General features: G+C 49.8%; 1 protein-coding gene across 2 annotated transcripts in view; it reads right to left on the bottom strand.

Annotated features, from left to right (window-relative positions):
• The window catches only part of TMLHE (trimethyllysine hydroxylase, epsilon), a 123,209-nt gene that overhangs the window by 24,483 nt on the left and 75,914 nt on the right, over positions 1-22,812 (bottom strand). For both annotated transcript variants that reach the window (XM_078664063.1, XM_078664062.1), the window contains 2 exons: positions 15,190-15,469; positions 5,756-5,875 (listed from right to left, as the gene is read on the bottom strand). In XM_078664063.1, the coding sequence (XP_078520189.1) occupies positions 5,756-5,875; positions 15,190-15,469 (400 nt within the window). The remainder of the gene's footprint in view (positions 1-5,755; positions 5,876-15,189; positions 15,470-22,812) is intronic.

Below are 22,812 nucleotides of genomic sequence, written 5' to 3'. Positions count from 1 at the left end.
GACTTCTGGGTGTCAGGTGGCAACATCACCCAGGGTCCTGGAGAGTGCGGTCAGCGGTGATGAGGGACAGTAAACAACAACTATTTGAACTTCTATCAATGCTAGTAGATTGCATGCTTTACCCACCACTCCCTCTTAATAGGAAGACCCGCTGGGGTTAGTGGAGCTTCGACAAGACTGCCAAGTACTGGAGCTCTGAGGTGACCGCCATCCTCTTCCGCTGATGGTGTAAGAGGGGTGTGCTGGACAGTGCAGGGTAAGGGGTGAAGCTTACCTTCAGCACCAAGGGGTCTCTTGGTTCCAAGCGCAGCTCACTGACATCTACTTGCTGCAGAAGGTTTGAAGCACCAGCAATGGCAGTGTCTAATTCTAAGGCCTGCATGCAAGCACTAGCTGAATGGATGGACACACGTTGTCTAAAACTAAATGGATCTAAAACAGAGGTAATGGTGGTGGGAGGAAACAACTTGAGTTGGTCTCCAGACTGGTGGCCGACGTGTCTAGGTCCCACACCTGTTCCCTGTATAGAAGCCAAAAACCTGGGTATATGGATGGACCCCTCTCTGTCCTATGGAGGCCACATTCGTCGCCTCGTAGGAAAATGCTTTGGAGTCCTGAAAACACTAAATCGCACCCTGCATCTACTCCCGTTGGAGGCCAGACGCACTATGACCCAGGCGTTGGTTACCTCTCGTATGGACTACGGGAATGTTCTGTTCCTGGGTGCTACAGAATACAGTTTAAAGCGCCTACAGGTCCTCCAAAATACAGCAGCTTGTCTTGTATTACGACTCCCCAGAAGAGCAGCATCAAAACCAGCATTAGCGGCTCTACACTGGCTATCGATCAAGAAAAGAGTGATGTTCAAAGCCCTCTTAATGTGCCACAGGATACTTCAACGCAAGGCCCCTCCCTATTTGCTTGATCTAGTACTTAGGTATGAGCCAACCAGAGCCCTACGATCAGAGGGGATGGGTTTACTGACGATTCCCCGTATAAAAAGAGCAAAACTAGGTGGGCGCTCTTTTAGATATGTAGTGGCAAAAAACTGGAATGCTCTTCCCTCACCCCTAAGGCTGGAAGAATCTGAAACAAAATTTAGAACAATGCTGAAAACACACTTATATAAACTATAAGCAATGGGACTGGCGGTGGGTGTTGGGAGGTCTATATGTCTCTGACTACTTGCTCTCCACAGAGCGGGGACACGCCGGGATGGCGTCACCAGGCGCTTAATAAGCTACCTTATTATTATTATTATTATTATTAAGATGGCGCCATTTTTGACTGCTCTGGGAGGAAGAAAGCAGCAGAGGCCCCCAAAGCAGGAGCAGAGAGAAGTGCCATGGGTTTTACCCTGAGGAATGCAAGTCACTTGTGTGTCTACTCACATTCCCTGAGGAGTAAGCATACTGCATGCATAATGTACTAGAAGCATTTTTAAAATTTTATAAAGCGGTGTAAGGTGTGGCACTAGAGCACTGCCCGCTCTGTCCCTCAGTGCTGGTACTCTGGCACGGCGAAGGATGGACGCAATGCCAAACTATGGCCTTCTGAGACCCCCGAGCGCTCTGTGACTCCCCCCTCCCCCTCCACTCACAGTACACGCTGCAGCAATGTGTCCTGGCCCTGGGGCTCTGTATCTCCCTCCACTCACAGCACATGCTGCCCTCCTCTCCGTGACCTTTTGTGGGCACAGAAAGCAGCGCCCATATTCTGGGAATCCTTTGCTTCCTGGTCACAGTGTTCAGAAAGTGACACGTCACTGTGGGCGCCCATGATTTTGATTCAGACCTAAACATTGGCATTTCATATCTGTATCACACATCAGGGTTCTGTGTTTTATTCCCCCTTCCAGCACTGTCTCCTCCACTAAAGAATAGTGTGTGTGTGTGTATCTCATGCAAATCCGTCTTGACCCTGCTTCAATCAGAACAGTCCAGCCAAAACAGTTAAGCTAGTGTCATGTAGATAGGGTTTGCCTTCACACTGTGTTATGTTAGCATAGTCATAGTCATAGAAGTTTAAACACCATTTTCCTTTTCTGCAGCCTCTGCACACGACACATTTTGTTATTAAAGCTTTTCGCCTAGTAGAATATTTTGCTTTACACGAGAATAATATGTTTGCTTATAATATCAGCCTTGCTTGGTAAGCTATGTCTGAACAGTGAGTGCCGAGGCCTTCAAGGTTATTTCAACACAGCGCTGTCCACCAGGCACTTACTACAAGTGATCAATAACACAGAATTCAACACAGAGACACAACTCCTGGTAGGACTGGACATTGAGAGCCTCTATACCAGCCTGCCCCAGGACGCCACCATAAAAGTACTCAGGGACATCCTCATGGAGTCACCATGGCCTTACCACACCCCCAGGGAATTCATCCTGCAATGTGCCACACTGGCACTGAAGGAGAACTACTTTAAATACGACGGATCCTTCTACCTCCAGACCAATGGCACATCCATGGGCAGCGTCTTCGCCACAAGCGTGGCGGGCCTTTACGTCCACCACTTCGAACGTTTGCACATTGCTGACAGCACAAACCCCGATGCCAACCACATCCTCGCATGGCGCCGATATATTGACGACATCCTTGTGATATGGCAGGGTTCACAAACAACCCTAGATCAGTTCCTTATTTGGCTCAATGGCAGAGATCCATACTTGAGGTTCACCAGCACCATAAGTGCAAACCAACTTGCCTTCCTAGACCTAAACATAACAGTCAAAGATGGCAGACTCACCACAACAACCTTCTATAAACCCACGGCCAGAAACTCTTTACTCCACTTCACAAGCTTCCACCCTCGCCCGCTAAGGGAGAACCTTCCCTTCGGACAGTTTTTGCGTATACGCAGAAATTGTAGTGACATAGCAGACTATAAAAAACTATCCTCTGAACTATCCAAGAAACTGGAGGCACGTGGCTACCCACAAGCCATCATCTCCAAAACCAAGAAAAGGGCCAGGAATCAAAATAGAGAGGCCCTCCTTGAAACCATTCCCAAATAAGAGCAGGAGCAACTTATCACCTGCGTCACGACGTACAACACAGCCTCCAATGAGGTAGCCAAACTCATTAAGAAAAACTGGAAGATTCTAAATTCCGGCCAGAGACAGTGGATACACCGCGATTTGCTTACAAAAGATGCAACAACCTGAAGGACCAACTAGTGAGCACCCGTCCCAAAACGCAGAACACACAAGAACCTAACACTATTCTACACGCATGGGGCCTCCCTAAAGTAACTGGACATTACCCCTGTAATGATTGCAGTGTGTGTCATCTAACCACCCACTCCAAAACTCTGGCACTTGAATCCAACAAAGTGTGGACACAACGCAACCACACTAACTGCAATTCACGGAATGTGATTTACCTCATCACCTGCTCCTGCGGTCTCCGCTACATCGGCATGACCACCCGCAAAATACGGACTAGGGTCACTGAGCACAGAAGTACCATTAGGTGCAAGAAAAACATTAGTAAACTAACCAACCACTTCATCACCCATGGCCATACTCCTAATGACCTCACATGGACCGTCATCGAACAAATCCCTGAGCTGGTAGTAGACAATGAGAAAAGACTGCTGAGCAAAGAACAGCGTTGGATCTACCGCCTCTCCACACAAATCAATGGCCTAAACGATGCGATCTCTTGGAACTCGGTCGCATGCTGACTTTTTCGCATAACCAGCATACACTGGCTATCACCAGTGCCTAAGTACTCCTGATTCATTCATTTAAGTCATTTTACTTACATGACACGAGGCCCTTTACCTAACTGAGGCCTCCAGCCCCCACTTATGCCCCAATTCAAAGCGGGTTGTGATACACTGTCATTCACAGCCATACCTGCCAGGTTTATTCAACTCCGGTCCCCGCACTACCTCCCTCCCACGCCACATCTTGATGAGCATATGCACCAACATACTGAAGCCCAGGAATGTGCATTAGTTATTACTACTTTAGACCACGGACTACCACGCCCATGCGTGAAATATCTGGTCGTTCATCCGGATGCAACTGTCAAAACGCATGGCAACCTTTGCGCACGTGTTGGTAAACACGCTCTCTCACTCTTGCTATTTTTAAACCGCATGTATTGGTAACACGTTCGGTGACTCACAAAGTCACCCTATTGACGCTGAGCTACCCATTGAGTACCGCGCATGTCCTGAACACACAGTTCATAGCCTTCTCAGCTCCGCACACGCGCAGTAGGAATAGACAGACCCACGCATGCGCCAACAGTCAGCGCCTGACCACCGCACATGAGCATACAGCCACCGGCACACACGGGGAAGTCTTTCTACCCTTACTCCCCTCTACAGGTGCCGATCGTTAACTCAATTAACAGGCATATATAAACGAGCAAGAAATCCCAGCTCATTCTACCGGAGTACGAGGACGGCGCAACAGGTACAAGGCAGGCTCTGACCAGAAAGGCTGTGAGTATAACAATCTCCAAGCAACCAGTTTGGGTAAGCGCTTTTCCTCCTTACAGGTCTCCAATCCCAGTGGTCAACATTATTTTCCCAACAGGGTCACTGCCTTACCGCTTCACTTCAGGAAGCTTTGGCTGCTAAATCTCAGCGTAAGAACCATTACTTACGCCTCATCACACTTTGTAACTTATTCATATGTGTGATACCCGTGTTTTAGCTACACCACGCCAAACTAGATGCGATTTTCACCATAATGGTACCACCAGCATCATTACACCTAAGCCGACTATAGTCTACCCACCATGCACTTTAGTTTCGGCTTCTTTTGTGTATATGACTATGTGGCGATTCGCCAATTGACTCTCCTCTCCTTACATGTTATGTCTATGTCTTAAATGTTGTACGTACAGGTATACATGAGAAGGGAATCCCCCTCTCACACTTAGAGAAACACCTTAGTGAGTGTAACACATAGTCTGGATTACACTCCCAAATCCTTTTATAACGTGCACTAACACTATTTTAATAGGTCCTGAGGAAAGCCAGATTAATCTAAGGCACTGGCTGAAACATGTCGACCAACTGATGGATGTAGGGGGTAGTAACTCGCCACCCTAACATCCCCAAGCCTTATTTTAACCGCTGACGGCGGCCCAGTTATTAAAATTTAATTTACCCTCGGGTACTGGGACACTCGCCAAGCCGTTTTAACTGACATTTCACTAAACACCCCACACTGCACTCTCAGTAACATACCAGCTCCACTGTAATCAGGCGTCCTGGCACACCTGGGACACATTAGGTGTTACTGGGTGGGCCCGATGATGAAGCATGCCACCAACTAGGTTGGTGGGTGAAGGCTTCATGAACTCACCAACAAGGTGCCCATGACAATACTAATCAGAGTCCTGACACTACTGGTCATATTTAGCTAGTCTTCTTTGATAATACATATAATCCCGCGGGGACTCGGACTAGCTTTCTAGTCCCCTCTCTCTCTCTTGATACGCGCATACCTGTTTCCTCATCCCATAACCATCGCTCTTCTTAGAGTGGCCTACCTGCTACTCAATGAAGACCTGTAGCTTACCACCGCGGGGGTACACATGCTTGGCCAGCTTCAACGCATGACCCAACAGGGGTCTCCACATATGCTCAGATTTACTGTGAGTATCCTCTATATTAGCACGTAGATGCTCCATAGCCAAAGTGTTCCATGGCCTTTGAAACCACTGAAACCGGTGGTGTTTCGGCCAGGGTACGCTGATATGAAAGAAGGTCTGTGGTGCTACTTACCCGCAGGGCTCCTGGAAGTAGGTGGTGTCGGTGTGGCGGTCCAGGGCAATCTTCGTGTACGCTGTGTCGCCGCGGGAGTAGTCTGAGGTGAATGTCCACATCTGGCCGAAGATGGTCTGTCTGAGAACCAACAACACAGGAGCAGAAATGAGGCAATGCAGAGGACATGAAATGAGAGAAGCAAAAGGTCAGGAGAATAAATGCAGGAACTAACAGAACATCACAACACATGAAAGAACTAACAGGACATCACAACACACATGGGAACCAACAGAACATCACATCACATGAGCGAACTAACAGCACATCACAACACATGAGGGAACTAACAGCACATCACAACACATGAAAGGAAAAGCAGGACACCACAACACTTTAGAGGAACAGCAGGACACCACAACACTTTAGAGGAACAGCAGGACACCACAACACCTGAGGTGCTCAACTTGATGTTACAACAAATGACAGAAACAAGACATATCAAATGAAGAAACTTACAGGATATTGCAACAGCAGACACGATCAAGAGGATATAACAAGTAAAGGAATCAACAGGACTGATTAATACATGAGAGAAATAACAGTGACATCACAACAAATAGGGTCAACCAGTAGGACCAAACAAGACATTGAGGGAAAGAGCAGGACATCACCTCAAATGAAGTCACAAACAGGGAATGACAATAAAAGAGGAAACAAGAACAGGGCAACCAAAGAGCGGGCCAACAAGAGATGACAATCAATGAGGGATACTCAGAAGACTGTAAAAAATGAGGGAGCCAAGAGGACATCATGATGGTTGAGGAATCTAAACTGACATGACAGCATATTAGGGTCCAACACTGCTTCAAGAGTGAAGTATCATCTAGGATTGGGTCTAAAGCACTGCTTCAACAGTGAAGTATCATCTAGGAAAGGGTCTAAAGTACTGCTTCAACAGTGAAGTATCCTCTAGGAACGGGTCTAAAGCACTGCTTCAACAGTGAAGTATCATCTAGGAAAGGGTCTAAAGTACTGCTTCAACAGTGAAGTATCCTCTAGGAACGGGTCTAAAGCACTGCTTCAACAGTGAAGTATCATCTAGGATTGGGTCTAAAGCACTGCTTCAACAGTGAAGTATCATCTAGGAAAGGGTCTAAAGTACTGCTTCAACAGTGAAGTATCCTCTAGGAACGGGTCTAAAGCACTGCTTCAACAGTGAAGTATCATCTAGGATTGGGTCTAAAGCACTGCTTCAACAGTGAAGTATCATCTAGGATTGGGTCTAAAGCACTGCTTCAACAGTGAAGTATCATCTAGGAAAGGGTCTAAAGTACTGCTTCAACAGTGAAGTATCCTCTAGGAACGGGTCTAAAGTACTGCTTCAACAGTGAAGTATCCTCTAGGAACGGGTCTAAAGCACTGCTTCAACAGTGAAGTATCCTCTAGGAACGGGTCTAAAGCACTGCTTCAAGAGTGAAGTATCATCTACAAATGGGTTCAAACCACCGTTGCAACAGTGAAGTATCATCTAGGAAGGGGTCTAAAGCACTGCTTCAACAGAGTAGTATCATCTAGAAATGTGTCGAAAACATTGCTTCAACAGCGTACTATAGTCTAGAAATGGGTTTAAAGAAACTACTTCAACAGTGAAGTATCCTCAAGAAATGTGATTAAAGCACTGCTTTGACAGTCAAGTATTATCTAGAAATGGGTTTAAAGCACTGCTTCGACAGTCAAATATTATCTAGAAATGGGTTTAAAGCACTGCTTCGACAGTCAAATATTATCTAGAAATGGGTTTAAAGCACTGCTTCGACAGTCAAATATTATCTAGGAATGGGTTCAGAGCACTGCTTCAATAGTGAAGTAACATCTAGGAATGGGTCTAAAGCACTGCATCAACAGTGAAGTGCCATCTAGGAACAGGTTTAAAGCACTACTTCAACAGTGATTATCACCTAGAAAAGGGTCTAAAGCACTGCTTCAACAGTGAAGTACTGTTGGAAATGGCCCTTTTCGCAGGATTATCCCCAAACTTTTTGCTTTTTCTTCCTATTTTTCCCTGACCGGTTTGTGTTGGATTTAGGACTCTGACCACTTTACCACTGGTAACCAGTGCTAAAGGGCATATGCTCTCTGTGTAAACTGTGTTATGTATTGTATTTCCATGATTGGCTTATTTGATTTATGTGTCAATCCCTAGTAACGTGCACTGCAAGTGCCAGGGCCTATAAATCAAATTCTGTTGGTGGGCTGCAGCACTGGATTGTGCCACCCACGCAAACGGCCCGGAAAGTGTAACTCTCGCCTGCCATTGCAGAGCCTGTGTGCAGCCTGGGGCTGCCATGTCGACTTGGCAAGTGCACACACCTACAAGTCCCTAAACCTTCCTTTTCTGCATGTGAGTCGCCCCTAAGGTAGGCCCAAGGTACCCCCTTGGGCAGGGTGCATTGTTTGTGAAAGGTAAGACATGCCCTGGTGTGTGTGGCATGTCCTGATAGTGAATTACAGCCTTCTTCGTTTTTCACTTTTGCAAGGCTACCTGTTACCCATAGGCCAGAGTGGGCAGTTTGATTAGAACATCCTATAATCCTAACTGACCCAGGGAACGTGGTAGAAATTCAAGTTTAGTATGCCTGGATTCAGAATGATAAAATACATCTTTTAGTGAAGATGGTTTTAACATTCTGTGTTTGAAAATACCTCTTTTAGAAAGTAGGTATTTTCTCACCTAACCATCCAGCCTGCCTCTGCTAGCTTGTGTATGGTCTGTCTGGTTTGTGAGAGACAGGGGATGGGGGAGACTCCAGGAGACCAGGTGAGACAGCACAGGGCTGAATAGGCCTATCTGCACATAGATGGGTGGGAGGAGTCGCACCTTGGTCTGAATAGGGCTGTGCCTGCCTTCCACAATGCTGGCTCCACCTCCTGTGGTGCGTCTGATGACCCTGGCCTACACTGACAAAGGAAGAAGGTGCACACTGGCAGAATGCACCCAGAACTGGTTTGAACTAGGTACAGGGCGCTCTGCCTTCAGAGGAGAAAGGATTTGGTGGTATAAATATTGGGGCCCAGACCCCAGAGTTTTAGATTACTTCTGAACTAAGGAACCTGCCAGGAAGAAGAACCGGGGAACCGGGAAAGCTGGAGGAGGAGTACTGCCCCTATGCTGCGTGTTAAGGGGTTGGCCTACAGTGGTTGCTTCTGTCTTGAGCAGGGAAAGGACTGGACTGTGCTTTCATCATCCTGCTGTTAGAATTTTCTCCAAGGGCTTGAAGTAGAGCTTGCCTCCTGTTGGAAGTCTCAGGGATAGAAAAGACTTCAGAGAACTCGCTGGAATCAAGGAACCTGCCAAGAAGAAGACTTAGAAGAGCTGCCAGGAGGAGTACTGCCCCTTTGCTGTGTTGTTGCGTTGTTGGGCTGGCCAGCAGCTGCTGCTTCTGCCTTGGGCAGTGAAAGGACTGGACTGAACTTTCTCTACTTGTGCTGAGTATCTCCAAGGGCCTGAAACCAAGCTGGCCTCCTGTTAAGCAGTTTGACGGATGGCAAAGGCTTCACCAACCTCTGGGTACCGCTCCTGGAACTGCTGCTTCAGTTGCCACAGAGAAGAGGGAACCGCAACCGACTCTGCCACTGACTCCGTTGCTGGCCTTGTGTCCTGAAGGCACCGCAGGCCGCGCCGTCTCGCCCTGCACCGTAAGCCTTGGTCTCACCAAAGTAGTCTGCATGGTTGTCATCGAGCCGCTGCCTGCACCGCATCAAGAGGCACCGCAGCCCGCACCGCCTCGCTTTACTTCGTTAGTCTGGTCCCACCGACACGATCGCCGCTGGCTCGACACCCGTGACCGGCTCATCACGCACAGATGTCTGGCTCCGCCAGCTCCAATTCCAGCCAACCGGCTCTGTCGCCTGCATCGCAACCTGCCAGCACCACATCGAGCACCGTCTCACCCTGCACCACACGCCTTGTCTCACCGACGCCGTCTGCATGATCGTCACCGAGCCGCTGCCTGCACCGCAACGAGAGGACACCACACCCTGCACCGCTTCCACTTTGCACCGTAACCGTGACGGATGCCACAACCAGCTCTGTCACCTGCACCGCCACCTGCCATCACCGCATCGAGCAGCGTCTCGCCCAGCACCACAAGCCTTGGTCTCCCCGACGCTGTCTGGATGATCGTCACAGAGTCGCTACTTGCACCGCATCGAGAGGACACCGCACCTTGCACCGCTCCCACTTTGCATCGCAAACGCAACGGATGCTAAGACCGAATTGCATCTCCGTGGGAGCCGCACTAAGAAAGGTACTGTTCACGAGGCTGTTCACGCTGTTGCTGGCCCATACCAACGCGGTCAGCTGAAACTGCGAGACTCTGTTGTTTTTAGCATCGCGGTAGGCTCGGACGCAGCTACCGACTCGTACGAACTGTGTTTTCAACGTGTTTTTGCAATTTAATGTCATCTTGTGAATTAACTATTTTTAGGTCTCGCCTGCATGGGCTGCGCACATGCGAAGTCTCGCTGGCAAGATTTTATGTTTTTGAGGGCTTTCATGTATCGGGCTTTAAGCCCAGCCCCTCTTTCCCATTGGGCGGCGTCGACGTTTATGCTAAACAGTGGCCAGCCATTGGGAAAGAGCTTTTCCGTGACGTAGACTTATCTCTTTTTCTGCTGTCCCACTTGGGATAGCAGAAGTAAAAGGTTTCCAAACACATGGCCCCATAAAGATAATAAACCTTTTACTTCAGAAGGAAAGCAGGCGAGGCTGTTCAAGTGGGACCGCAGAAAAAGAGAAAAGTATACGTCATGGCGAGCTCTTGTTTAGCTTTGTTCAGAGTTTGCTAAGTGAAATATACTTTAAAAATAAAATCATGGCATCTATAACAATTGAAAACACTGAATTCCATGTACAGTTCTGAGACACCATAGGATGTGCGTTTGCGTATCCTCCATTATTTGAAAATTTTCTTCTTCTTTGACTATTTTTAAACCCTACTTTAAAAACTCTGGGAAAGCCACCAGCTCGGCACTCGCGTTATAGAGGTGAGACACATTGCTTTTGACAACGCTGGTTTCCCAATTGTTCTGTGACTTATCAAAGTGACGATTTGATGCGTGTCAAGAGGTAGCAGTAGGTGCTGAAGAAAATATATTTGGAAGCTGTGACTTGAAATTGGCTTGGAAGGAGTAGTATAAACATTTTTAGCTGCTACCAGTGAAATGGAACAGGAAAAAACTTGAGCCAGCAACACTCAACCACTTGGTGATCTGAAATGTCCCTTCCGTAGGATCCAGTTCAGCAGCCTCAACCCGGCAGCCACCCAAGTGTTTATTTAAATGGGTTTCATGGACTAGAGCTTGGCTTGCTCCCACATTTAGCCGGCCCTTCAGCCCTTGAGCACATATTTAATTTTAAGCATGTACACCCACGCTTTGTACTGTACCAACAAAGATCGAGCTGGCGTCTTGCTCACAGCGCCTCCATCTTCTTGGGTTGCCCGGGAAAGCAATAACACTTCACCGGCTATAATTAAAATGATGGAGCCCCGTGCAGGGCCGCAGTTAGTTTATTTGCTTGAATGGGAGGCCTTGGCGCTTCTCTGAGGGCATTTGTTTGCATAATGGTTTCAGCAGAGCCGTGCATGTCGCTTCTACAGGTAATCACCACCAAAATCATTCTTTCCAAGAACAGCAGCAGACTGGTACTTACGGAGCCGATAACATTTCTGCCTGGACATCTTCACACAATTAGTTGGCTAATTAAGTTTAAATTCTCACTAAAATATACCAGGGCTGTGCTCATCTGTAAGGGGTTTTCATTGCTGACTCGACCGCTTGGCTGTCGTAAAAAGCACCCATTATCGGGGGAATTTACAACACACACAATTTCTCTGGTTTCACTGCACTCCATCCAAACGCCTCACATGGTAAAGGAAGGCATTTTCTATGCTAATAGTTTCAAACCAACAATAACAACCCGGCCCTCTGGCCAAACTGATCAGGGGCGTAACTTGGTCATTAAGACCGAGAGGGGGGTGCGTGTGTGGGTGGGGAGGGCTTCAGAAATCCCGACAAGCACGCTGGCATGTAATGTTAAAACAGATTATACGACCAGCAGGGTGCTTGATAGAGGCCTAAGGCGCATTTGAAAGGGAGAGGAATGCCGATTGGTAGGGGCACCAAGTAAGTGAAAGGAAGAAAAAAAGTGTATGTACCAGTATGCATCTGTCCTTGGCATGGAGACCTGCAGATTCTCACACTTCGCACTAGACCGCCATCTGGTGTTGGGCTCGGATGCTTGCAGGTTGTTGTTGTCTTGGAAGAAGTCTTTGTAGTCACGAGATAGGTGACTCCTCCCTTGGACAATAGTGCGCATGGGCATCGACTCCATCCTTAGATTGTTTATCGCCATGATGGGAAATGATGGAGTTAGTAGAAAGAAAAAAGATGTCCATGTGTGTATATCCAAGTAAGATAGAACTGGAACAGATACAGATCCCGGGGAGGCGGGTGGTTGTGTGAGAATCTGCAGCTCTACATGCCAAGAACAGATGCATACTGGTAAGTAGCATTTTCCGTTTGAAGCATGTGGGCTGCTGATCTCACACTTAGCATAGACTATACAGCAGTATCTCCCCTAGCGGTGGTCACCTGTATCTTTTGCAATAGTTTGAAAGAGAGTTTTGAGGACAGCTAGGCCTACAGCAGCTTGCTGCTTGGCTTGTACATCAACACAATAGTGTTTAGTGAAGGTGTGTGTTGTAGACCATGTCGCTGCCTTACAGATGTCTTCTAGGGGAATGTTCCCTAAGAAAGCCATAGAGGCTCCTAGCTTGCGTATGGAGTGCGGTCTAGGAGGCATTGTTAATGTGCGTTTTGCTTTTTGATAGCATATTTGGATACATTTTACAATCCACCTTGCAATACCAGCTTTAGAGATGGGATTGCCTTTATGTGGTGGAGAGAAAGCTACAAACAATTGTTTTGTTTTTGCGAAAGGATTTAGTTCTGTCAATGTAATAAAGAAGGGCTCTTTTTACATCTAGGGTGTATAGAGCTCTTTCTGCTACAGAGTCTGGGTTTTGAAAAAACACTGGCAACTCCGCTGATTGATTAAGATGAAATGGAGTGATTACTGTAGGAAGGAATTTTGGATTTGTTCTGAGGACCACTTTGTTACGTTGTAATTGTAAAAATGGTTCCTGTATACTGAAAGCTTGAATCTCACTTACTCTTCTAAGAGAGGCAATGGCAACTAGGAGAGCTGTTTTCCATGTGAGGAACTTTTTTTTTTTTTTTTGCTTGCTTGGGCAGCTATTCTTATACCAGAAGCGTCTAGCAGCTTGGACTCTTTATCAGGAGGTGGTAGCGCTTCTCCTGATGTTTGGGAGTTAGCGCGCTTTCTAGCATTGGAAACAAGTAGAGAATCTAAGGGCAGCTGTCACTTAATGTAGGCAGGATCTGCAGGGGCAGGCCGGTACTTCTTTTCTATTCTGGGGTTTAGAATCCTGGCACGTACTGGATCTTTAAACACTTCGGGGGCATGCTTACTGATTCCTTTAATCATGGGTAATATTTGTACTGACTTTTGGGACTGTTCGAAAGTATCTAATAAAAGGTCCTCTTCTGCCTCGTCGGAGTGCATTGTGACACCATGATAGATGGCAGCCCTATTAATTAAGTGTCCAAAACCAATATTATCTTCTGGAGGAGATGGTTTTGAGGGATATGTATGTGGACTTGGGATGTTCGGTATGTCTTGTGGGACAGGCTACTCCCAATCCGGTTGGGTCAGTTGGGTACATGAAAGGGTCATCTGAGTCACCCCTTGCTCCCATATCATCATCATCGTTATATGGAGGTGTATGAGGTGGAGAAAAATGAGGTGGAGAAGTTTGAGGTGTAATCGGTTTAGGTAGAGGAAGTGGGTTAGAAGGAAGTATAGGAGAAGAAGGGTGCATAGGCGATGTGGCAGAGTCTTCTTCTTCTTCACAGGCATTGGAGGAACAGGTGCTGTGTCTAACTCCTCTTTCTATATGGTCCACTGGTGACATGTCCTGTCTTTGGATCATTATAGATCTTTGTCTGCTAAGGATCAATGGGATCTGGATGAAAAAGCTTCTCTTCCTCAGGAAACGCTTTCGGCGCCGATTTTTTTGGTTCCGAGCGGGGTTGGTGTTTGTCTTTATCCTTATCCTTAGGAGGTGTGAAGAGCCCTTTGGCATAGCTTTTGGCTCCAAAGGTTTTGGTTTTGGAGCCGAAGCGGAATGTTTCGGTATGGAAGCGTCCAAAGCCGGTTAGTGTACGGGCTTAGGAGTTTTCGGGCCCGGTTTGTCTTTCGAAGTCGATGGCATCGGAATTGGTTTTGGAGCCGGTTTCGGAGCCGGGACTTCTTTTGGTTACGGTGCCGAAGGCGCTGATGGGATTGAGCTACCGGAAGGCCTTTCAATTTTCTTCGGAGCCGGGCTCGAAGGTGGGGCTCCCGAAGTATGTTTTCGGTCGCGACTGGGCCCAGCAGGCGGAGTGTTGACCATTGCCTCCGATTTTGGTGGGAGGTGGGGGTAGAGGCAGTAGTACTCAGTCTTTGACCCGGAGTGCTGGAGTCATCGGAGTCACCTGACTCGGACACGATTTTGAGATCTTCGGAATCTTCTTCTGGGACATCTGGGCCTTCATCGAAGATGTCCACAGGTTCCAGAGCTGATTTTTGCATGATGTCTCGACGAGCTCTTCGATCTCGAATGGTCTTCTTCGATAGAAAGGGTGCGCAGGCTGGGCAGCAGGACTCATCGTGTTCCAGTGATAAGCAGGTTGCAGACCTTGCGATGGTCACTGTGCGGGAATTTTGCTCCACACTGGGGGCATTTCTTGAATGGCGTCCTTTCCATGAGCTGTAAGCCTCACGGCGTGGATAGGCCCAACGGCCCGTGTCGACAACCGGAATCGAGTTGATGAAGTTGAGTCGAAGGTCGAGATGTTTAGAAGTTAATTTGAAGAGTTTAAGGAAGTTTTTTTGCGTCAACCTACTTAGGAAAGAAGATTTCGAACCGGAGCGGAAAAGTTACATCCAAACCCAATGGCTGAAAAAACAATCTAAGGATGGAGTCGATGCCCATGCGCATTATCATCCAAGGGAGGAGTCACCTATCTTGTGACTACAAACACTTCTTCCAAGACAACAACAACATGCAATCATCCGAGCCCAACACCAGTTGGTGATCTAATGCTAAGTGTTAGATCTGCAGCTCATATGCCTCGAACACTGAGTTATAATTCACCATGTCATCAGGAGGGACACTAGTCTTCTTTCACATAGTTTAAAAGTAACACAACCATGACATGCTCAAAGGAGGACTGGTTCATGAGCCTGATAGAGATCTTACCTGACTCCTCTGCCCCCCCCCCCCCCCCCACACACGGGATGAAGCGAGACCCCTTCACCCGATTACCTGATGAAGCTGACCCTCTTTGCCACCTCTGCTGTAGCCTCCATGGTCGCAGGTACATCTTCCACAAAAGCGATGCCGTAGAGCAGGAAGTCCGTCAGGAATTTCCTAAGTCCTTCTTCGGTCTCCATGAAGTCCTTCATGGGCACGGGGGGCACCTTGGCCTGGTTGTAAGTCTCCACGTTCCACAGAACCCGTGGTTGGATGACGTGCTGCTTCTGGGCTTCATAGCTGTGCTGCTGCAGCCACTCCAGGGCGTACTTCGTCCTGTGACCATCCGGCCCTGGGGAGGACGAGGAGAAGAAGGCATGGTAAGGATGTGGGAGCGGGTACAGTTTAGGACACCTATGCACCTGCCGCGCCTATGCTGGCGCCAGATGGGCACTGAGAGGAGACACTAGTCCTGAGTGAATAAAGTATTCAGAAAAAGAGCAGTCTGCAGGTGAGGAGAACATACAGGAAGAGGAGGGGGGGGTACAAGACAGGGGGCAGTATTCAGGCCCTGGCTTAGGGAAGAGAGCTATTCTGGTAATAATCAGATAGGTGAGTTTGTGAATCCAAGGTTTGATGGATTCAGGTGATGCAATTGTGGAGGATACACCTCAGTGGCCTGAGAGATAGGTTTAAAACTTTTTATTTGATAAAAGCAAGATCAGGTCCTCCCAAACACAAAGATATTACAATAGAACTCATACATAGAAGGCGCACCGAGCCTCCAGCCATTGTCACTCACTGTTTATCACAGCAGCACTGAATACAGCCTGGACGACCCTGTGTACAAGAGAACCAGTGGCTCATAGTAGACCACACAGAGGAGGAGGAAAGACAGTCAAGCCAGAGCAACAGAGGGAGACAAGTGCTACAAAGTTATAAAACATTACGTAACATCCCCCAGAGGCCCTACCCAAAGGGGGCACTTCCCCAGCCTAAAGCAGCCTCAAATATCAGCCCAGCCTACCCCAAGTCTCAAGGAGTCACAGCGAGCTGAGGAGAGACACCCCACGCAGGAAACACAGACACCCCAATCTGTGAAACCATATCTCTTCCCTTGAAAGTATACTTCCGGTTCCAGTGAGTACTTGAGTGAGGGCCAGGCCCCCACATACACTTCCCTCCGGACTCCCATCACCTCTCGGTTCCAGGCTAGAGTGTCAGGACCCTGGCACACACTGCCCCCTGACTCCCATCACCTCTCTGTTCCTGGTTAGAGTGTCAGGGACTGGCACACACTGCCCCCTGGCACCCATCACCTCTCTGTTCCTGGTTAGAGTGTCAGGGACTGGCACACACTGCCCCCTGGCACCCATCACCTCCCTGTTCCTGGTTAGAGTGTCAGGGACTGGCACACACTGCCCCCTGGCACCCATCACCTCCCTGTTCCTGGTTAGAGTGTCAGGGACTGGCACACACTGCCCCCTGGCACCCATCACCTCTCTGTTCCAGGCTAGAGTGTCAGGGCCCTGGCACACACTGCCCCCCGACTCCCATCACCTCCCTGTTCCTGGTTAGAGTGTCAGGGACTGGCACACACTGCCCCCTGACTCCCATCACCTCCCTGTTCCTGGTTAGAGTGTCAGGGACTGGCACACACTGCCCCCTGACTCCCATCACCTCTCTGGTCCTGGTTAGAGTGTCAGGGCCCTGGCACACACTGCCCCCTGACTCCCATCACCTCTCTGGTCCTGGTTAGAGTGTCAGGGCCCTGGCACATATGCTACCTGGCCCCCATCACCTCTCTGTTACAGGCTAGAGTGTCCGGGCCCTGGCACACACTGCCCCCCTGACTCCCATCACCTCTCTGTTCCAGGCTAGAGTGTCAGGGCACAAACCAGGGCAGTGGAGTAGGCGCCTTCCTGTTGGCTGTGCCGCCTGTGACAGCCTCTCGTAGATGTCACACCACCATCACCGTCCCTTGAGAGTTGGAATGGTGCCTTCTAATTCTCCCTAGTAGCATGCCTTGTCTGCCACCAGAGGGACGTCTTTTCCCTGAAACTTGAATCATTCTTGAATCTCCTCCTCCATCCCCTCAGCACTGGCCTCGACGGCAAGTGCTGGGGCAGACCCAAAACCCCGGGCTGGACTCCTAGCCTCAGCCCCTCCAGCAGGTCAAACCTTTGGTCCATTCTAACGCTGCCCTCAATGGTGCAGGATCACAAACTCCCATATCCTCCAGCCGCCCTGGTCCACCAGTGCCTCTAAATGGGGACTAAGGGTAAGTGAATGACTGCTCCACCTGGCAGACGTCCCTTACACAGACTTCAGAGTGGACTCCGTACTTCTGAGGGTTCTTGTGAAGGTTATTGACTCAGCTCTGAATTATTTCCTTGTCTTTTGGCAACACACTCATGTGAGGATGCAACCTCGTACTCTTTCCACCCCGTGTATGCACACCGGCAAGAGATGTAAAGAATCAGTCCTTCATTTTATTCAGTCATGATACTGTACTCTGTCACAGATAACGGAGTCACTTTGGCTACAAAGGTCAACAGACTGAACTTGCTTTCATAAGAGGCCATGACAAAGAGCACATTGGCCTCCACTCACAGTGGGGTTCCATGAACATACCAGTTGGTGCAGGCCTCAACAAGGAAGGTACAGGCCTCCCTCTGTGGTGAGACAGCAGGTGCCACCCTGGACACCTGCCCGCGGGCCCGGCTTAGCTACAGGTGGTACAGATGCCACAGATGGTGCCGGAAGAATAACCCGCCAAATATAAATGTAAATGTACAGGAATTTATATAGCGCAAATCACCAAGCGGTTTCTAAGCGCTTGCTTAGGGAACCCGTCCTGGTATTCCCCTGTGAGATAACCCCGGCAGGGTATCCGCAAGGGGCCGTTGTGGAGATTAAGCAAGCTATTGCCCAGAGTCGCAGAGTGTGAACCCGTGAATCGAGTAGGCACCGGAGCGAGAATTGTCGAGTCCATGGACATTTTAGGGCTCAAGACCCCGCCGAGCCGGGAATTGAACCCTGGTCCCGGGCTGACCTCTGCTTCCAGGTCTGCCTCCTCTAACCAGTGAGCCACACTTCTCCACAGACCACGGTCCAGAGACTTAGACTCGCGACGGCTTCATCGATATCGATTCAATCAACAAACATTTCGGAATAAATAACACGCCACCATCACTCCGTGATTCTAGATTCACAATAAACTCGTGGTACTTGCTTTATTGAACATTGTCTGATCACGTGCCGAGTGTTTTTATCCACGGGAGTTCAATTGCCATGACCAGGAATCCATCTTGAATTACCAGTAGGATGATATATTCTTCTTATTCCGGCACTTTCACTGTGCTCTTGGTTCCCGGGATCCCCGTCCTGAAGAGACCCCCGCACCACGAGAGGGTCGAAACGTCGTCGACAACTATAAAGGGAGAGCCCCAGCAAACTAGAAAAGTTTTCTAGGAACGAATAATTGTATCAGATATCTGAAGGGCCCCCTTAAATTCCAATAACCAATCGCTTCCTTCTTTATGAGCACTACGATGATTGCACTGTCTTGATTATAGTCATTTCACTGGGGACACAAAGTCACGTCCAAATATGAAAATGCATATATTGTAAATACACATCAGAATTTCTTCATATGCCTTTTTTTACTCCTATAATACTGTCTATGCAAAATAAATAACACTTACTTCGACTGAAGTCAGTGGCGTAATGAAACTTGAGGGGGCCCCCTTCATTTACTGAAGAGAGTGGGGCCCCCCTGCACCGCGGGGGCTGCGGGGGCATTTGTTACGCCCCTGGCTGAAGTGGGTACAGCAAAAATAGTGATTTCTGTGGGTTGCCTTTAAAAGTGATACTACCTAAGTGATATATGGTTTGACCTTGCATTATTTGCTGTTGCTGCTTACATCACGCAAGAAATCTAACCCCTTGCATAAAATGTATTATTTAGATTAAATGAGTTCCTTGTGAACATTGTTTCTGCTTGAATAGCAATACCCATTTCGCAAGGACATTTGGGTTGCTTTGGTTTTTTGTTAGAATAGTTGGTTCACACACATAGTGTGGCACACTGACCAGAAGCACTTCTGAGGTACGCCGCAGCAAGAGACGTCTTGGCTTCAGTTGAAGGGGCGAAGGAGTCGGTGATCATTAGAATCTTTGAGACTTCTTCATCTTTGAGCCAGGCTGGGCTCGCATCTTGACCTGGGGTAGATGAGGCCTGTAGCGCTAGCAGAGTTCATCGTGAGCTATAGAGTCACTGCTGACATCTGCTGTGATCGGAGGCCACACCTCCTCACACGGATGACTCCTCCTTCTGAGGACAGTGCATTCAGTGCCTCTGGTAAGAGTGATGTCGGTTGCAGTCCATTGAAATGTCAGTGCTGTATAAACACAGGTTATTACTGCAGTTGCTCACAGGGCTGACGCCTTTGACAGCAATACTAGAACTCTGGCAGGCATGAGCAGGAGAGACCTCAAGAGAGAATTGAAGATACATGAGTGTTCTCACAAACTATACAGGTTGAATTCATGCCTCAACAACCGCCTCTCGTTCTACAATCCCACCCGCCAGCTCCGCTCCACCAGCCTCGCCCTCGCCACCGTCCCTCGGATTCGCAGAATTACCACCGGAGGAAGATCCTTCTCCTACCTGGCGGCCAAGACATGGAACTCCCTCCCCGCACACCTACGACTGATCCAGGACCATCTCACCTTCAGGAAACATCTCAAGACCTGGCTGTTCGAGCAGTAGCGACCCCCCCCCCCACCCCCTTCAGCGCCTTGAGACCCTTACGGGTGAGTAGCGCGCTTTACAAATTGAATGATTGATTGATGGTTTCGGTGAATGGGACAGTAACCTTTCAGAAAGGTCTGCTCTGTGATAAAGGGGTGTACATAAGGCATGCCTCTATCGGATATGAACCCCGCGTCCAAGCCTGGACTTTGGGGCTCGCGCCAGTGAAAAGGAGGTAATGGATCTTAGACGGTTTGCCTTCTCTATCCGCTTGCAGGAGAGATCCCTCCTGGGGACGAGGCTTCAACAAAGACCACTGATGGATCTGGGAGCCCAGCAGATGGAGGAGAGTGCTTTTCATCTCGGGATAGGGCTTGTCCTGCAGTTCATGCACTTTACTATGAGTCAGTTGCACAGTCCAGGCACCGGTGGCCATCTTTGGAGGTTAGAGAAGGGAGATGTGGTCTGCATTACACATGGGATGTCCATGGTGGGAGCTTTCGGACCGGTCACCCGAGCACGCTTTCAGCACCACCTCCTCCTCAAAGATGAGGGACTCATTCCAGGTAGTACACACAGAAAGCTCTACCTGTTGTACTGTGTGTGACTTTCATGAAATGGAAGATTTAGACCCATACATAGGAATAAGCGCACAGGTGTAAATGTACATAATTGTTTTCAGAATCAGACCCATATTACAAGCAGAGACACATCATGTAATAGATGATTTATAACTATTTGTGTGTATCTGGGGCAGTGGCTCATGAGAGGTAAAGCCTCGGGTGGTTACACGGCCCCCCCACAACAAAAGTCATACATGATTATTTAATGTGAATATTCGTGCACGGTTTACGCCAGGTGCAGCCTTATAAACAAATGTATTTAAGCAGGATGCAAGGGGTTGGGTAACACTGCACTCAATGGGCTTCGCGCCTGTTCGTAGAGGTGGGCGATCAGAGTCGCGTGCCATCTGTAAGAGACTCCGCGGCCTGGTTATGCCACACTGTGGTAATAACACAAAGCTCGACCTTTGCACGGTGATGAATGTATGAATCTGTTTATTATTAAACTTGCTTTACTGGCGCACGTGCATCGCCACTGCCATGCCACACATGCGTGACCCCTCCAGCAGGACGCCAGCGCCACTCAGATTCCATGCACACATGACCCCTCCAGCAGATGCCGGTACCACTCACAGGCCACACATGCGTGACCCCTCCAGCAGGATGTCGGCACCACTCACAGGCCACACATGCGTGACCCCTCCAGCAGATGCCGGTACCACTCACAGGCCACACATGCGTGACCCCTCCAGCAGGACGCCGGCACCACTCACATGCCACACATGCATGACCTCTCACAAAAGGACGCCGGCACCACTCCCATGCCACACATGCGTGACCCCTCACAGCAGAACGCCGGCATCATTCATGCCACACATGCGTGACCCCTCCAGCAGGATGCCGGCACCACTCACAGGCCACACATGCGTGACCCCTCCAGCAGGATGCCGGCACCACTCACAGGCCACACATTCGTGACCCCTCCAGCAGGACGCCGGCGCCACTCAGATTCCACACATGCGTGACCCCTCCAGCAGGACGCCGGCACCACTCACAGGCCACATATACATGACCTCTCACAACAGGACGCCGCCACCACTCCCATGCCACACATGCGTGACCCCTCACAGCAGAACGCCGGCATCATTCATGCCACACATGCGTGACCCCTCCAGCAGGATGCCGGCACCACTCACAGGCCACACATGCGTGACCCCTCCAGCAGGATGTCGGCACCACTCACAGGCCACACATGCGTGACCCCTCCAGCAGGACGCCGGCACCACTCACAGGCCACATATGCGTGACCCCTCCAGCAGGACGCCGGCACCACTCCCATGCCACACATGCGTGACCCCTCCAGCAGGACGCCGGCACCACTCACAGGCCACATATGCGTGACCCCTCACAGCAGGACGCCAGCGCCACTGCCATGCCACACATGCGTGCCCACTCCAGCAGGACGCCGGCACCACTCACAGGCCACATATACATGACCTCTCACAGCAGGACGCCGGCACCACTCCCATGCCACACATGCATGACCCCTCACAGCAGGACGCCGGCACCACTCCCATGCCACACATGCGTGACCCCTCACAGCAGGACGCCGGCACCACTCCCATGCCACACATGCGTGACCCCTCACAGCAGGACGCCGGCACCACTCCCATGCCACACATGCGTGAGCCCTCACAGCAGGACGCCGGCACCACTCCCATGCCACACATGCGTGACCCCTCACAGCAGGACGCCGGCTCCACTCCCATGCCACACATACGAGACCCCTCACAGCAGGACGCCGGCTCCACTCCCATGCCACACATGCGTGACCCCTCCAGCAGGACGCCGGCGCCACTCAGATTCCACACATGCGTGATCCCTCACAGCAGGACCCCGGCACCACTCACAGGCCACACATACGTGACCCCTTACAGCAGGACGCTGGCACACAGCAGGACGCCGGCACCACTCCCATGCCACACATGCATGACCCCTCACAGCAGGACGCCAGCACCACTCCCATGCCACACATGCGTGACCCCTCACAGCAGGACGCCGGCACCACTCACATGCCACACATGCGTAACCCCCTCACAGCAGGACGCCGGCACCACTCCCATGCCACACATGCGTGGCCCCTCACAGCAGGACGCCGGCACCACTCTCATGCCACACATGCGTGACCCCTCCAGCAGGACGCCGGCACCACTCACAGGCCACATATGCGTGACCCCTCACAGCAGGACGCCAGCACCACTCCCATGCCACACATGCGTGACCCCCTCACAGCAGGACGCCGGCACCACTCACATGCCACACATGCATGACCCCTCACAGCAGGACGCCGGCACCACTCCCATGCCACACATGCGT

Source organism: Lissotriton helveticus, chromosome 10, assembly GCF_964261635.1.
Source record: "Lissotriton helveticus chromosome 10, aLisHel1.1, whole genome shotgun sequence".
In the NCBI taxonomy this organism is placed as follows: Eukaryota; Metazoa; Chordata; class Amphibia; order Caudata; family Salamandridae; genus Lissotriton; species Lissotriton helveticus.
Note: the sequence above shows the minus strand (reverse complement) of the source record. Positions and strands in the feature narration are given on the sequence as shown.